At 30.8% G+C, this 18,396-nt stretch overlaps 1 protein-coding gene across 1 annotated transcript; it reads right to left on the minus strand.

Annotated features, from left to right (window-relative positions):
• Positions 1–6,387: 6,387 nt before the first annotated feature.
• On the minus strand, positions 6,388–8,037 carry LOC132800343 ((R)-mandelonitrile lyase 3-like). The gene is made up of 4 exons (XM_060813804.1): positions 7,692–8,037; positions 7,386–7,571; positions 6,984–7,246; positions 6,388–6,894 (listed from the first exon to the last, which is right to left on the minus strand). The coding sequence occupies exons 1-4, from the start codon at positions 8,035–8,037 to the stop codon at positions 6,388–6,390; spliced, it is 1,302 nt and encodes a 433-aa protein (XP_060669787.1).
• Between the last annotated feature and the right edge of the window lie 10,359 nt (positions 8,038–18,396).

Genomic DNA, 18,396 nt, shown 5'->3' on the forward strand with positions numbered 1-18,396 from the left:
CATATATGTGAAGACTGAATGATTTTATTCTGTTAAATTATCATCCCCTAATATTTGATCGCCATCATTAACCATCAACCAAAGGGAGGGATTTAAAATGTAAAATTTTTTGCATGGTGGAAATTTATATCAACCCATTTCTTATGGTCAAGATTGAGAATTACAATCCCTTTATGTTTTTATTTTAATTTTCTAAAAAAAGTGTGGGCTGAATAATTTTCCCCCAGTATGAAAAGTTCATCTCAAAAAGCCAATAAAATATCCCTTTGTTTTAAATAAAAATATCCATTTGAAGGCTTTATAAATTCGTTATTTTTTTATTTTTCTTTTAAATAGGGTTTAGGATTTAGGATTCATGGGGTATTTGGATAGTGGTAAAGTTAGTGGAAATCTAAAATTTTCCAGGAAAATAAAATTTTTCTCTTATTTGGATAATTTTTAAAAGAAAAAATTGATGGATCCCAATGAAAAATAAATCTCATAATGTGAAAAACTGAAAGGAAAAATGGATTCTACCTTCGAATTCCAATTTAGATTATTATATGACAAAACAGTGACATTTACCATTAAATTTCTTTAAGAGACTTACATAATTTTTTTCTATCATAGTAATAATAAACTTTATCAAAATTTATATTTTTTTACTAAAATAGTTACCATATAACATCCCACCATGGGAATATGATAAAATTAAACCCCAAAAAAAGAAAAAAGGAAAGGGGCATAAGAAAATCTCTCTAAGTATTTATGAGAGCAGATATTCTAGTTGCCAATGACGTTTGAATTTTGATGATACCCAGATGCTAATTGGTCAGCCATATATCCCTCCTAATTTATTTTTAAAAAAATCATTTAAAAAAAAAAACTAAAACTGTTAACAAGTAGGGTTGTAATCACAAAACTAAACAAAACTAAAACTAAATGAGCTTGTGATCAGTTCGAATTTGGTTCGATTTTAGTTCTTTTAAACTCTACTTATAAAGAAAACGAACAGAATTTGAACAAAAAAATTAATCACAAACCAATTTTAAAAAATAAATTAAACTCATGAGTAGTTAATAAATAGCTTGAATTTTATCATTCATATGTGTTTATATAAAATTATATTATAATTTAAACATATTGAGCAATACCTTATATCTTAAATTTATAAACTTTTTAAAGTTAATTTTTTTTTTCATAAAATTAATAAAATAACTGAAATTTGTTAACTATTAATTTTAAAGTTTTTATTTTAACAACATAAATATTCGAGTTATAAAACTTTTATAACATAATGAGCCGAGCCTAACTAAATTCGAATTTTTCATAAATGAATCAAATTCAGATTGAACAAATAATTTCAACGTTTTATCAACTTGAGTCGAACTTAAACACTTTTAAATATTGTAAGCCGAATTTCAAAATGCTAATATTTGGCTTGACTAGGCACATTTACATCCTATATATAAATTATAGTTATGTGTGCATGTTTAAGGATCACGTGGTAACTTAGATTTTTATTTATGGGATTAAAATGGCAGTAATGTTGGCACTGATAATGCATTTTGAGCTTGGCCTAACATTTGTAGTGCAATTTTTAAGAATGAAATTTCACAACTTCTTTTGCTAACCAGCAAAATTTCACATCATTTGCATTGATGTTGCTATCAAATATCTCAAGTCTTTAAACCATTTTGCCATTATTACAGTGTAAAATATGCTGAACAAAAATTGATCTACGTAAGCTGGAGATCATTTAGAAATAAATCTGCTGAGCATATTGCAATTATCCCCCCAAAAAAAATAATAATAATAATTAGCATGATTAATTCCTGAACTATGTTTACATTTCTACTTCAATTCTTAAACTTTCTATTTGGCATTTTGGTTTTGATTTCAGTTTTTGTTACATTCTTGTCTTTGAAATTATTTTTAATATAATTTTTAGCGATTTGAAAATATATAGTGCACTTATTGCAGCATGAATACGACAAAATTGTATAATTTCACATCGCTATAAAGTCATTGTATATTACTTCCAATGAATTGCATATTTTTGAATTGATAAAAATTATACTAAAAAATAGTTTTAAGAACCAAAATATAACAAAAACTAAAATTTAAAAATCAAAGTGCCAAAAAAGTTCGAGGATCGAACTGTAAATATATGTATAATTTAAAGGCTAACAATGCTAACAACGCTAACAACAAATTATTTAAAAAAAGATGAGGAAGAAGTTGGCCGCTATGTTTCGATCTTATCTGTATTATCTTGTTTGTAGGATCAATTGATCAAGTTCCAAGGACTTTCAAAAAAATGTTCCTGGCTAAAACAAAGACGTTGACCTTTTTCATTCTTCTATATCTATTCTCCAAAATGTTCCTCCTCTTTCATGTTGATCAGTTTTAAAAATGAAATATGAATTCGGCTACCTTATGAGGAAAAGATATCTTCCGATGAAGAAAAACAATTGTTTACTTCTAGAAAAAGTTCTAAAAATATCTAAATTTGGAGATTTAGATCTTATTTATTCTAGGACATTATTTTATCGCCATATAAATGTCAAATTTGTTTTTGAGTTGAGAATTTTGAAATTCATATTTTATTCTATTGTTTACTCCCTTTGAATTTTTATCTTTGTTTTGTTCCAAATCCTATATCTCTGTTTGAAATTTGTTTCTTTTTTTTTTTTGGTTTCAAATTCCCCTCTATAATAATTTTCTTTTACTCCGATTGTATAAAATCATCCATTAGAATCTTGTTTTTTAACCAAGTAATGGATCAGATACGATTACATTTAAGTTCTTTTTGCATTAAAGAAATTTCAAATTCAAAGCAGAGGAATTTTGCTAATGATTTTTTGAAAGTTCAGCTTTAAGGGGTGTTGTGTATGGAGTTTGATTTTTAGGCCAACTAAATCGTTCCATTTATGTGTCCTAAAACTATTTGCAGAGGTCGTTCTTTTTACCCGACTTGTTCTTTTTCCCCTCTTTTGATCATTGCCTTGCAAACAAATTTTCAAAATTACCTTGCTTCATTAGATTTTCGTGAAACTACAGCCAAACAATATTAAGCTGTCTGCTACTCCAGTTAAACAATATTAGGTTATTCATTACCTATCAACCAAACAATATAGATATGTTTAACTAACAAGAATAAAACTTATATGTATATATAGTAGAAACATATAATTTTATGTCATTTATGTGATATAATTTATAGTTATGCATATTTAATTATTTTAAATATAATTTTATTTGACAAAGGATATTTAAATATCCTCAAAGCAACGTTACTCGTATTTTCCTATAAAGTTTTATTTTAATAAATACTTTTAAGGTTTGAATATTTTGTTAATTAAATGTTTTCCATCAAATATAATTATATTTAAAACAATTTAACCAAATTTATGAATAAATTACTCTTCTTGGATCGATTAAAAATTTTTATTTACTCTATAAAAAATTAATTTAGTTTTTAATATAAAAATTATGTTTAGTTCTAGTTTTTGTTTTTTTTCCCGTCCTTTTACATTTAATTTTAGTTATTTAAACATACTCATATTGTTTGGTTGTTATATACCGAGTAACTTAAAATTATTTAGCCGAAGTTTAACAAACAACTTAATATTGTTTAGAGGAGTTTAACATTTAATGAATAAGAATATTCTTGAAAATTTATCTAAAAAGATGTGGCAGATAAAAATTGAAAAAAAAATGGTGGTATAAATCAAAGGCCCCACACTTTAAAAAAACCCATTAAAAGCTTTCATAGCTCAAGCCCATACAAGGCAGAGTTCTTTTAGTTAGTGTACATTATAATTTTCAAAAAAAAAAAAATAGTAAGTGTATGTAATATATGAACTATAGAAAACGAAAAATATTTTAGCCAAAAAAAATAAAAATAAAAAAGTAGGTGTAACAACCAATAGCGGACCCCAAAAAATACTTCGGAAGGGCACTATTAAACCATATTTTTATGGCGAAAAATCGTAAGTAAATTGTTAAGAATTCTCTAGATAGATAATGTTTATTAGTAATAGGCTTTTTTTTTTTTTTTTTTTTTTCCCTCAGATAAAAAGTAGTAATAGGCTCTTTAAGTAGTGTCAGCTGCCACCGAATGTAATTCATATCATATAAAGTATAAACATCAGCAAAAAAACGTTAAAAAGGGTTCCACTTCCACAGTGCGAACTCAAGGGCAAACCATGACACTCTAGCAACTATTCCAGACCCATCTTTGGATATTCCACTGGAATATTCTTCAAGGCAATACGTTATATATTGTACACTAATACGAGACATTATGTGATACTAGACAAGTTGTCTACAGAACTTTAACCTTATCATGTATGAGAGAGTAATTAATTTTTTTTATTAACCATATAAAATTATATCAAAAGATAAAAATATTAATATTGATAGAAATATTATAAATATAATTTTATGATAGAAATATTATAAATATAATTTTATAATAATATCAATGTAAATACTAATATCAATAAAAATATCGATAAAATTATAAAAACATTTAATTTAAAATATAAATTTTTATATATAAAATAATTATTATAATAAAATAATATAAAAATATACTGTAATTAAAATATAATAATAATAAAATAATTTAAAATATTAAAAATTATTATAAATAAAAAATTATTTATTAGTTTAGAAAATTTAACAAATAATATAAAAATAAAATTATATTACAAACACACACGTTTCAAATGGATTGCCACTTGGAGATACCACAACTCATACACGTTTCATTTTAAGTGGATGTTGCCCTTTTTACAAATAAATATATATTTTGGTTGTTACGTGCTAGCGTAGATACTGTGTGTCGTGTTGAAGAGAGAGTGGACTTGTGACGGTGAAAGATTTTTTTAAAGCTTAAATTTATTTTTAATTAGGTAGCTATTCGTCCTTTTGCCAATTGAATTTAGTATTATCCTGTTTGTGTATATATATATATATATAGAGAGAGAGAGAGAGAGAGACACGAGACAAGAACACCTTCAGAGCCTTCTTGTATTCAAATAGATCTACCAGCAACTGGCAAGCAATACATCTTTTGGCGCCATATTTCAGCGTCTGTATTCCTCCAACAAAGAAAACATTTTTTGGTTTATTAATTCTCTATTTTTGTTTTTGCTTTCTCTCTTAATTGTGTTCTTTAAAAAGCAAGACGGAAAGAGAGACGGTAATCAGTGACATTTCGTCCTCCCTCTATCGGGGTTGATGTTCATCGAAATTCGAAGTCGTTGACTTTTTTTTCATGTCTGGATTAGTTTTTATATCGATTTTATTTTTACATATCTTTTTATAAATATCTTAAATTTTTTAAAAAATCTTTACAATAAAAAATATATATAGTAAAAACTAAAACTTAAAAATAAGGTATATAATAGTTACAAACTACAATAATAAAATTTTATAAAATAAATAATCTATAAAGAAGTTATGTTGATTTTATCAATATTAACATTAATGCTATAATTAACTCTAAAATATTTACCGCATAACTTTCACTAAATATAGTGCAAGCTATTGTATTGAATAAACACTACAGTCAAGCATGAAAAGAAAATAAAAAAATCAAAATTGAACAAATGGAAAAAGAAATTTGTATTTTGAAATGTACACACTTAAATTGCTAGAGTAAAAATATTAATAACTGAAATATATATAAATTTAAAAATATTTGTTTATTCAAATAAAAAAATAAAAAATATTCTACGGGAGCATGTGCTGCTAGACGTTGACTGTACGTCAACCATGATGGATTTACCTTTAAAGCCCCGGGGCCAAAAAAGCGATTATGATAAAAGTTCACTAACCCAAAAGGGGCCCCAAAAAAAAAGAAAAAAAAGAAAAAAGAAAAAAAAGGCTATGATAGACATTCTATTCGATTAATCTATTTATGACATAACTAACTGGTCAAAAGTCTGGTCTTCGAGTAAGTGCAGCTAAAAAAAAAATGCTTTAAAAATTTATTGTATTATAGAGATTGTCTGATATTTCCATAGAATAAATAAAAGTATGAATCCCCTTCTCAGATATGAAATAAAAACAAAAATCAGGTTGCTACACGTACAGAATATTACATATGATTGCATACGGACCACAATGATGTTGAGCATTCTCGTCCTACAAAATGGTCTTTTAGACAATTTATTTCCCTATTTTACTATTTTCTTTATTTTATATTATATATATGATAAACGATGCTCAATCTATTTCATTGCTCTCTCCTGCAACATCCTAAGCCCAATTGACCTGCCCGAAGTTCACAAAATGACAAAACCAAGTTAAAAATAAAATATTTCATCCAAAAAAAAAAACAAAAAAGGGAAGTTTAAAAATAAAAAAAGAAAAAAAGCATATTGGTGAGTAAGATTAATATACATACTGGCCTATCATCATGAGGGTGGCCTGAGAGTTAGTTCCGAGTGATGTGTTGAATATGGATCCATCTACCACTCGAAGTGAATTTGTACCCACCACTCGCAAATCGCCATCGACAACCTTTCCCACCAAGCATCCACCATGGTAATGCCAGAAGGTTGTCACTGTGCTTCGACAAAACACCTCCATTGATGCATCATCGGAGAGGTTTCTTGGCAAAGAAGGTCCTAAAAACTTAAAACCTTCAGCACCCTTTAAATCCTCAAGCTTGAACCTTTCCCTGGCGTCAGTCTTGAGCATATAACCATCCAACCTCATTTCTCTTACACAACGAGCAAGGTCCTTCAGATCTTCGAAGTAGTTGAATCGGACGGTTGGGCTAACTTTGACATCGGTAAACAAAACCAGCCGGAGGGAACCACTTGAAAGTGGTCCGGAGAACTTCTCATTATGGTTGCCACGCTCAATTCTAAGGGAGCGGTTCCATTTGGTTGAAAGCTAAAAGGTTGAGGAAAAGAAAACGAAGTAATGGAAGAGACAGCCTCTATGTAATTGAAATCGCTAGTAATTCCTACAACCTATCCAACTGAAGGGTCCAATGCAAATGGGACAACAATGTTGATCACATTACGAGGATTATCTGCCATAAAATTTCCCACATCGGGGTTTTGGCTGACTACCGGAACTTTATGTAACGAAACATGAGGAAATGGACCAACTTCACTGAGAAGAAGAAGCTGAGGGCTCCCAATAGCCCCTGCACTTAATATCACCCCTCCTTCGTTTCTTATCAATGCCTCATGAGTCCTCCCCTTCGAATCACTATATACAACTCCATTTGCTGATACACCTGCAGTATAGAGAATTAATATTAAAAAAAAAAAAATCAATATATATAGTCTCTTTCTACTAGATGTTAACACCTGGTGGATAGTAGAACAATATTATATATAGAAACGTTAAACAGATCATATGCTTGCTCTGGTCACCTGATGCTTTGGAAGAGAAGATGATTCTTTCCGCATGGGCCTCAATTGCAACTTTCAAGTTCTTTAGTTCACCTCTGTTAAGAAGTTCCACAACTCCATGTCTCTTTCCCTCATTATCGAAGGTTGAACTAGAAGTTTTGGTTCCCACCAAGTGTTGTAGACTGAATCCATTGTCAGGATCAACTCCTGCTTCCAATAAAGCTTCTCTAACAATGGATTGGCAAACCAAAAGATTTGATTGGAAAACAATAGTGTCTTCAACCCATTAATATGCCTCATTGACCGCATCCATGTTCCAGTGAATGCCAGATTCGTTATAGAATTGGTCATCAGGTCTGGAGTAGAATCCCCCATTGATCATGCTGCTCCCACCAAGGACTCTTCCTCTAACATTCGCTACACCATCTTCTGAAGTGAACCTTTGAGCAGGTGTTTTACCATCGTCTTCCTGCAAGAGAATGTCTACTATCCCATCTGTGGTCAAGACCAGCCGGGGGTATGAAGGAGGAGCACTACCCCTTTCATGGACAAGAACCGAGTAGTTCACTGATAATGTTGCAGCCAAAGGATAGCTTGCTGTGCCTCCTCCCACTATTATATCGTCATACTCTTCTTTTAATGGAAGATCAATGGCATTGTATACAGATTTCATGTAGCTAAAAGATGCAAATTACATAAAGAGATAAAGAGAAGGGTGAAGATGTGAACGAAGTTTATATATATATATATATAAAATATTATTATGGACGATAATTTTTTTAAAATCTATCATCTATAGCCTTATTTCATTTTAAAAAAATACATATGCTCACATAAAAAAGTGACTTATATTTGTATATAACATCAAGAAATCTAGCAATTATGTTGTAGCACTAACTTGAATGATAGCTTTCTGGAGGCTGTTGACTTGCTTAAAGTTGAAAAGCACAAACATTAGTTGCTTAAAGTACTAGGTCGCTTAAAGTACTAATTTCTTTTAACTTTTTCACCATGATTGGGGAATTGAACCCCGAGACAAATCGCAAATATTTTAAAGAGTGAATTAACAAAAATAAAAATAGAGCGATTCATTTGGCATTACAATTTGTTCTTTTCGTTTCCAACAACTTTTAATGTAAATTTCCAAAAATATACCCTTAGTCAATTACAAAATATTTAGTTTTATATTATAAATAATTAGTGATACCTCCATATTTGACGTTCAAAACCTAGTAGTAAAATCTATAAAAAAATGTTGTTTAAATGTTGAGAATGCTTCAACTAAACAACACTGACATGTAAAATGTAACACCCCATCCCGAAACGCATCTGAATGTTTGCATGTTAACTAAGATTGACCGTCATTGACCGAGGAGGGGTAAATTTTGACTTTTTGTATCGGATGGAATTTTGCATTGATCGGGGCATCATTTCAAAGTACATGTCAACTTGAGTTCGTAGACTAGTAGCACATAGAAAACAGAGCTATGATTTGAAAGTTATGAGCAAAAAAAAATTGAGGTCCGAACTGTCCAAGGGTGTCAGAGTTGACTTTTATTCTTTCAAAATTTAACTTTGACTCATGTATGGTTGTGAAGTACTTATCAATACGAGTTCATAGATTGACAGTACGTCCAATTTGGACATTTAGTTAAAAAGTTATGGACCAGCAAAATTTTCTAATACATCATTATTTTATTGTTATTCTATTTTATATTATTTTATTAATTTTCTTCCTTTTTCCTTTATTTTCCTTCTTTTCTTTCTTTCCCCACGTGGAAAAACACCTCTCCTTTTTTCCTGTTTTCTTCTTCTTCCTTCTCTTCCTTCCTTTCCCCCCCGACGGGGTCCACCTTTCTCCTCCCTCATCTCCTGCCAATTGACCATTGTACAGACAGCAGCAGACCACACGCACTGGACAGACCGGCGACCCACAATGGCACGACCTTAGCCACTCAATCTCTGGCCGGTGGAGTGGCTAAGGTGCGAGGATCGGCGCATAACGTAGGCGGTCGGCTTCCTCCCCGTTGGCTGGTTTTTCGGCTGCTATCGGCTGTGTAACCAATCCCTTCCCACCAATTTGAATCCCTTAAGTCCATTTCCAAGCTCAAATTGGCTCAAATCTCGCTTGTTTGTGGGATATTGTGGAGTTCAAAACCGGTCGTGACTCCCCGATGGGATTCCAGCCATCTTCGGCAGCGGTGGGGCAAATTGAAGGTATATTCTTGACGTCATCGTCATATCGTGACTCCCTGATGGGATTCCAGCCATCTTCGACAGCGGTGGGGCAAATTGAAGGTATATTCTTGACGTCATCATCATAAGCTTCGATTTGATACCTTATTTGTGAATTATGATTGAGTATTTTGAAAAATACCTTTTTTGGATAAAATATTATTATTTTAATATGGTAGTCTGAAAGATGTCCTGTTTAATATTTAAATAATTGTTATTTATATAGAAGATGTTAAATTGTGTTGAATTTCATAAATATGGGTTGAATTAATATTTTTGAAATTAGGAAGCTGTTAATTTTGAAAGTGTTATTAAATTATTGTTAGTTTTACTGTGAAGTTACTGTGAGGTTATGGTATCTAATAGAATGTATGTTTTTTTTTTTTTTTTTTTTTTTTTTTTTTTTTTATATATATATATACTTAATTATATGTGGTTCTATTGATTTTTGGTATGAATTAACTTGAAGGTTTGAGGAATTGATTATATTGAATTATTGTGATCAAAACTATATTCATGAGTTTAATAATTTATTTATGCATGGAGTTTTATATATTTGATAAAAATGCATAAATTTAAATGTATATTGTTATAAATTCAAATTTTATAATATTATATTATATTACTATAAAAATATGATATTATAAATTTTTTTATCGATTTTCGATGCACCATACACGTACCAGTGTTTTGTAGTTGTGGATGTGATTAGTATGCGGGTGTAGTACGATGAGCACACAGGTTTATACTCTCCCGTGGTTGCCATCGGACCGAGAGCAGGCAAGTTTGAGATTGGCCATAGCCGCCCCCCTCCGTGGCCGGGATTGAGTTTATAGCATTAGTGCTCCTAGGATGCCAGGGCGGCTTAGATGTCGGTTTTCTCTCTATAACCTCCCCGTCAGTCAATGCCTTGGGACGCTGGGCATCTTCGGGCACTACTGGTATACAGTATGTGCATCAAGTATTTTTTAAGTATATATATATATATATATATATATATACACACACATATTTATGTCAGATTATATTATGTTTTATATACCATACCGTACGGGGCGAGTATCCAATGTGGTCCATGTAGAGCTAGCCTCGTATATATGTTGCCTACAAATCTAGGGGATTGGACGGCCAATTTAGGCAACCACCCCAGACTGTATGAGTAGCAGAGTATCGGCGACAGCTAGAATCATGGATCGCACAGTGTATTAGATGGTATGGTATATATCTCCGTTACGATTGTGCATATTTTATTATGTGTTATGGATTTTAAGATAATATTTTATCTTATGCTACCTTGTCTATTTGTGATCTGATTTCTTACTATTGATTTTATCATATATTCTTATTGTTATTAATAAATTTTATCATCGTTATTATCATACAGTAACTTTGAACAAGTATTACAACCTACAGGTGAGAAAGATAGCCCTTGGACAGGTGTGGTTATGTGATAGCCATTAGGCAGGTGTGGTTATGTGATAGCCCTTGACAGGTGTGGTTATGTGATAGCCCTTGGTAGGTGTGATTATATGATAGTCCTTGTGCAGGTGTGGTTATGTGATAGCCTTTGGCAGGTGTGATTATATGATAGTCCTTGTGCAGGTGAGGTTATGTGATAACCAGGTGAGGTTATGTGATAACCTTTGAATATGTATAGTTATACGTAGCCCTCAGACGAATTGTACTAATGTAGTTATTATTATCATAAAAATGTTTGCTATTATTATTGTTGGTGTGGTGATTGGCTTGTACACCCTTTTCTATATTACGCATTGGCATATTTATAAACCGACATTTGAAATGTATTTGAAATTTGCAGCACTAAGTGGGTGGTGTGGGCGGACGAAAATCAATGATGTTATATTCTGGTTGGCTATTTACTAAATTACTTTCATTGTATAAATATTTTATATAAATGTACTATCGAAGTGCTGCAATCTGTGGAGTTTATTGTAGTAAGGAGAGAGGGATAAGGTGGCACGATATAGGAGTGCGTTTTTATGCAGGTAAATTTTTGGACATGTTTTACCTTTAGGAGAGATGCTGCCTGATTTTTCATATGACGGTCCGGTAAAATCTTCTTGGAATCAGGATTTGTCTAGAGTTCTGAGAAGGAATTCTAGATGGATCCTGACATAAAATGCATATTAGCGCAACAACATAGCTATGTTCAACAAAGAAAAATAAAACATAGTTTCGAAATCAAAAGTTGGAAAAAATAAAAGAATATGGCAGAAAAATAGTGTTTTAATTAATCAATTTGGACATAATGCAATTCATTAATATATTTCACTTAATTGCTTTAAACATAATTATATTTGATTGATCACAAGGTGTAATCAACAAAATATTTCAACTTGGAAAAATATTTATTAAAAAAATTATAGAAATTAAAATATTTGTTTATCAAATATATATATTTAAAACAAATTAAATAAAATATAAGGTTTGACTTAAATAGTTCTTTATTATTATTATTGTCGTAGTTGTTTTTATTATTATTTTGGCTCAATCAAATAGTTCTTTTGCCGTGGCCAAGGTGCCGAAAGTTCAAGGCAGATTGGTCAGTATACAACACTATGCTTGTCTATATATATATATATATATATAGATAGATATAGATATAGCAACTATGTGAAAAGTATATATATATATATATATATATATAGATATAGATATAAGCAACTCTGTGAAAAGTTCAACACTTGCACATTGGCTCAATAATCTTTCCACGCAGAAAATTTGCCTTATCTTTAATTATTATTATAATTATCATCTAGGTTGCCGCCAAAGAAGAAGTTTTGTCTTAATCTGTCAAGCTCACTATCTCTTCCAGACTTATACAAAGGAAAATAATATTGCAGCTTCCCAAGATTATTGACCAATAAAAATAATACAAGAACTTACCCTACCAGTAACACCAAATGAGGGGAAGATATATTTAACAAATATTTATATAAATATATATTTTTTATCTTTTACAACAATTCCTCTCTTTGTACTTGTCTTTTGAACCTATTATCTCTTATACATGAGTGTCGAGAAGCATATCAACTGAACCTATCACAAATATATTTTGTTTTGAAAGAAAGATATTATAATTTATTTTTTGAAATAAAAAATTGGCTGTGTATATGTTATGTATATGACTAATTGATATAACAAAATTTTCTACACTCTATTATCAATTATCTCAACCGTTGGACTAGTTGGCATTTAAGATTCGTATACGAAAAGTTAATTATCACTGGAGACTTTGAAAGTTTTGGCACAGGACGAAGTTAAAATTTCAAAGTCAAAATTATTACGTACAAGAATTTTACTTGAATTTCATTAAAGATGTTAGCAATGATATTATCACCCTTTTGACGCTATAGACGATCTATTGCAACAAATCCTGTTTTGCGACCAAAAGGTTCAAAGAGAGTATTTTATTTTCTAATTTTAGCCCATGTTTTCTTCGACGTAACTGGTGGTTTCTAATTTTCTCTAATAATTTTCTCTCAAGAATCTCAGTTTCTCCCTACACTATTAAATATCCTCAAAGCAACCTTAATCATATTTTCCTATAAATTTTCATTTTAATAAATATTTTTAAGGTTTGAATATTTTGTTAATTATATATTTTCCATCAAATATAATTATACTTACAACAATTTGAAGAAGTTTAAGAATAAATTACTCTATTTGGGTAGATTAAATATTAAGAATAAATTACTCTACTTGGGTAGATTAAATATTTTTATTTCTACTATAAAAAAAAATTCAATTTTCAATATAAAAAAATATGTTTAGTTCTATTTTTTTTTTTTTGGGTCCCTTTTACATTTAGTTCTAGTTACTTGAACATATATTTTTTGGTTATTATATATTGAGTAACTTAATATTATTTGGAGGAGTTTAACATTTCATGAATAAGAATATTTTTGAAAATTTATCTAAAAAGCAGTGGGTATAAAAACAAAAAAAAAAAAAAAAAAAATTGGTGGTATAAAAAGAACGGACCTAAATTTTAAAAAACCCATTAAAAGTTTTCATAGCTCAAGCTCATACGAGGAAGAGTTCTTTCAGTACTTGTATATTATAATTTTCAAAATATATATATATGTATAAATATGAGTGTATATAATATATGGACCATAGATAACCAAAAATATTTTAGCCAAAAAAAGAGAAAGTAGCTGTCACAACCAATAGCGGACCCAAAAAAATATTTCAGAAGGGCACCATTAAACCATATTTTTATAACAAAAAGATGTCATTAATTTGTTAAAAATTCCCTAGAGATAATTTTCATTAGTAGTAGGCTTGTTGAATAGTATCAGCCGCCACCCAATATTATTCACAGCATGATAATATATACATCAGTAAAAAAGTTAGAGGGTTCCACTTCCACCGTATGAAACTCTAGCATCTGTTATAGACTCACCATTGGATATTTCACAGGAAAATTCCTCAAGGCAATATATTTACAAATTGGACACATGCACCAGATATTATATTTGACACGTGAGTGATACTCAGACAAAATGTCTATAGAGCTTTACACTTATCATCGATACAGAGAGTAATTAATTTTTTTTATTAAACATATAAAATCGTATCTCGATTAGTTTTTATGTGACTTTTACTTAAAAGTATCTTTTTATAAGTAAATCAAATTTAAAAGATATCCACAATAAAAAATATATCGTGAAAACGAAAACTTAAAAACAATGTATATATTAGTTACCAAGTACAATAATGAAATTTTATAAAACAAAAAATCTATGAGAAGTTATGTTGATTTTACCAATATTAACATTAATGCTATAAAAATAAAAGTTATGAGAGACATTATTTTCGATTAATTTATTTATGACATAACTAACTGATCATAAGTCTGATCTTCGAGTATCAGCAAACAAAAAATGCTTTAAAAATTTATTGCATTATTGTAATCGAGTGATATTTACACCAAATAAGCAAAAGTATGAATCCCCTTCTCGGATATGAAATAAAAACAAAAATCAGATTGCTAGACTCACAAAACATTACATATAATTGCATAGAACATAATGATATTGAGCATACTCATTCTACAAAATGGTCGTTTCGCAAATTTATTTCCCTAATTTACTATTTTCATTATTTTATATTATGTATATGATAAACGATGCTCAATCTATCTCGCTGCCTCTTTTTCCTGCAACATCCTAAGCCCAATGTACCTGCCCAAAGTTCACAAAATAACAAAACCATGTTAGAAGTAAAATATTTCATTAAAAAAAAGACAAAGGCATATTGGGGAGTAAGAGTAAAATACTTACAGGCCTATCATCAGAAGGGTGGCTAGAGGGTTGGTTCTGGGTGATGTATTGAATATGGATCCATCTACCACTCGAAGTGAATTTGTACCCACTACTCGCAAATCACCATCAACAACCTTTCCCACCAAGCATCCACCATGGTAATGCTAGAAGGTCGTCTGTAACACCTTGTCCCAAAATATGTCGGAATTTTTTGCACGTTGATCGAGGCACCATTGCAAAGTATGTGTCATCCTGAGTTCGTAGACTAGTAGCATGTCAAAATCGAAGCTACCGTTTGAAAGTTATGAGCAAAACAAGTTGAGGTGCAAACTGTTCAAGGGGTGCCGAAGTTGGCTTTTTGTTCGTGCGAAGTTGAGCTTTGACTCACACATGGTTGTGACGTACTCATCGATATGAGTTCATAGACTAGTGGCAAATCTGATTTGGACATGTGGTTTGAAAGTTACGGAATTGTGAAGTTTTTCCGAGACAACATTTACTATTCATGGATCTGTATGTGTGTTACCAGTGATGCCACGTGTCACAAAAAGTGGACCCACCCATGAGTGAACAGTGGCACCCACGAGTATTTTGACTGGTTGAGAAAGGGAGGGAGGAGAGAGAAGGAGAAGGAGGAGAGAGAAAGAAAAAGGGGAAAGACCGGCCAACTGCCATTCACCCATTTCTGCCCACCAGAATAGTACACGCACCTAAACACCATGACCCACCCATCAAAACCGACCGGTCAGCCAAAAATCACGGCCAGATCGCCTGTGACGCACCTAGATTGGGGTCTTTTCCAGCGAGCGGCCTGTTTCCTTCTTCGGCCGATTTCTCCCAAACCAGACCTCTGTTTGCCTCATTGCCAGTCCCGTTGAATTACCCATTTTCCGATCTATCTTTCCACTAAACATCACGACCAGTGGACACCGGACGCGCCGCCGGCAGTGACAGGTTCCTGTGACCATGGCGGCTCGTCGGGAAATTGATTTTCCGACGAGTTTCCAGTTGCACCGGCCACCATTTCCCATTAATTCCAACCCCCTGAACCTAGATCTAAGGTCGGTTTCCTCCAATTCACGACATTCTATGAGAGCCGAGAACCTAAAAACCGAAACTTTTTCGGCAAGATTCTGGCCACCTCGGGTCTAATCTTTGAAAGATAAGGGTTAATCCTTAATCCTTGTATTGTAAGCTTCATTTCGACATATTATCTGTGAATTTTGGTTGTCATTTGTGTTCGCTCTCCCAAATACCGGGTATTATTTATTCGAATAAAATATTAATTTATTTAATCCTGTGTAATATTGTTATTCTAGGAGTACGTATGAGTCGTAGAATTGATCCTATGGAGGATCTTGGCTGGATTGCATGCTCAAAGTGAGTGACCCACCTTCAAAATTATTTTGGGATGTTAAAATATATATATTTTGTGTTAATTGGTTATTTGAAGAATATGTTTTATGTATTGAATATTTAGTAAATTTATATTTGGAATCTTGATGCCAAAATTGAATGAATTATAATTATTTGTGCATCAAAAAATATTTTGATTTCAAGAATTTTATGAATATGGGATTTTATTAATAATTGTTAAATTTTATTGTTGGAATATTGTGTAATTAGAAAGTTTTCATGTGAATTTTAATATATGTTTAATATTTGAAGAAATTTCCATTTAATTTTACAATGCCGATTTATAATGATTTTAATATATGTGTTGTTGCGAAAAAGGTATTTGGGATTTTAAAGGAATTATGGTTTAAGATTTTTAATTAATTATTGTTGAGTTTGATGTTGATTTTATAATGCATAACAAATGCGTTTACATTATTTTAAGAATATATGAGTTTCATATGGTTTTAATAATATTTTTGGCATGATTTGATTTTAAAGATTTCAAGAAAAATATTGGTTTAAATTATAGTGCTCTCAAAATCTATATTTATGCACTTGAAATATAATCTGGTTGATTTTATGATATGGGAAAAATTATATATTATCGATGGATTTATGCTGGTGATATTAAAGAAAAATGTGGGAATATGAATTTGAAAAACAATAATACTTGACGGTTTAAACAGCGGCGCTGTCGGGATGCTAAAGCGACCGTATGCAAGTTTCTCTCTTTAACCTCCCGCCAGATAGTACTCAAGACGCTGAGTATCGTAGGACATCACTGGTATATAGTATGGTGTGTCAAGTATTATTTTTCTGATATAAATTTCAAATCCTAAAGTTTTAAAGCAGCCTTTAAATTAAATGTATTTAATTTATTTTATCACCTATTTTCAATTAGTATTTTCTAAAATATAATTATTCATATTTTATGTCACTTATTTAAAATTAATGTTTTTAAAATGCATCTTGCCATAAAAATATTATATAGATTGGTTGCGTATTTCAAAATGAATATTATAGTATTTTTTTACAACTTATTTGCATGATTATTTGTAATTATTTAAATTATATTTTTGACACTGTTTATTTTGATTTATTAAATCAAATTTTATAAATTATATATTGAATTTCACTTTTATGTTATATTTCTTTAATGTAAGTATTCTGAATTTATTTTATTATATTTTATTCGTATTTGGATTATTTAATGATTTATTAAATTAATTATTCCTTGATTTTTGGGGCATAAAAGATTGGATTTTGCAAAAATGTTTTAAAAGGGGAACCTTTCCAACAGAGTGAATGGTGAGAGTTTTGAGAGAAAATATTATTTCCAATTAATTAGTATTTATTTATTTATTTATTCTTAATTAATCAAGTGTACTATAATTATTATTACTATTATAATTGTATATTAGATTGGGTCACTCACTGAGATGATTAGCATCTCATATTTTTAAATCCGTTCCCCTAGGTACAAAGATTGGTAGACGTTCGTCTGGAGCGAGCTTGATCTTTGTGCTATCGTATTTCGAGAAGTTATCTTTCTTTTCATTTATTTCTATCGTAATATATCTTTCCATCCTTTGTTGTATAACTTTGATACTTAATTGTACTCTATGATGCTCTGTATACTGTATTGGACACATTTTATTAAATGCTACATTAGTTGCCTGTTTAATTTATGGAAGTGCTGATTATTATTGAATTAAATTGTAGTAAAGTGGAGGAATAAGGCGATATATATATAGAAGTGTATTTTCAGCGCATGGAATTTGTGGTAAGTCCAACCCTTAGGGGAGGTTCTGTCGGATTTTCCATTGGAAAGTCCGGTAGGGTTTTCTTGGATCAGAGCTTGTCTAGGGTTCCAGTGAGGGATTTTGGACTAGTCCTGATATCGTCATTGTGCTTCGACAACACACCTCCATTGATGCATCATTGGAGAGCTTTCTTAGCAAAGAAAAACCTAAAAACTTGAAACCTTCGGCACCCTCTAAATCTTTAAACTTGAGCCCTTCCATGGCATTGGTCTTTAGCATATCACCGACCAACCTCATTCCTTTTACACAGCGAGCAAGGTCCTTCGGATCTTCGAAGTAGTTAAA

The sequence above is a fragment of the Ziziphus jujuba genome, chromosome 1, assembly GCF_031755915.1.
Source record: "Ziziphus jujuba cultivar Dongzao chromosome 1, ASM3175591v1".
NCBI lineage: Eukaryota > Viridiplantae > Streptophyta > Magnoliopsida > Rosales > Rhamnaceae > Ziziphus > Ziziphus jujuba.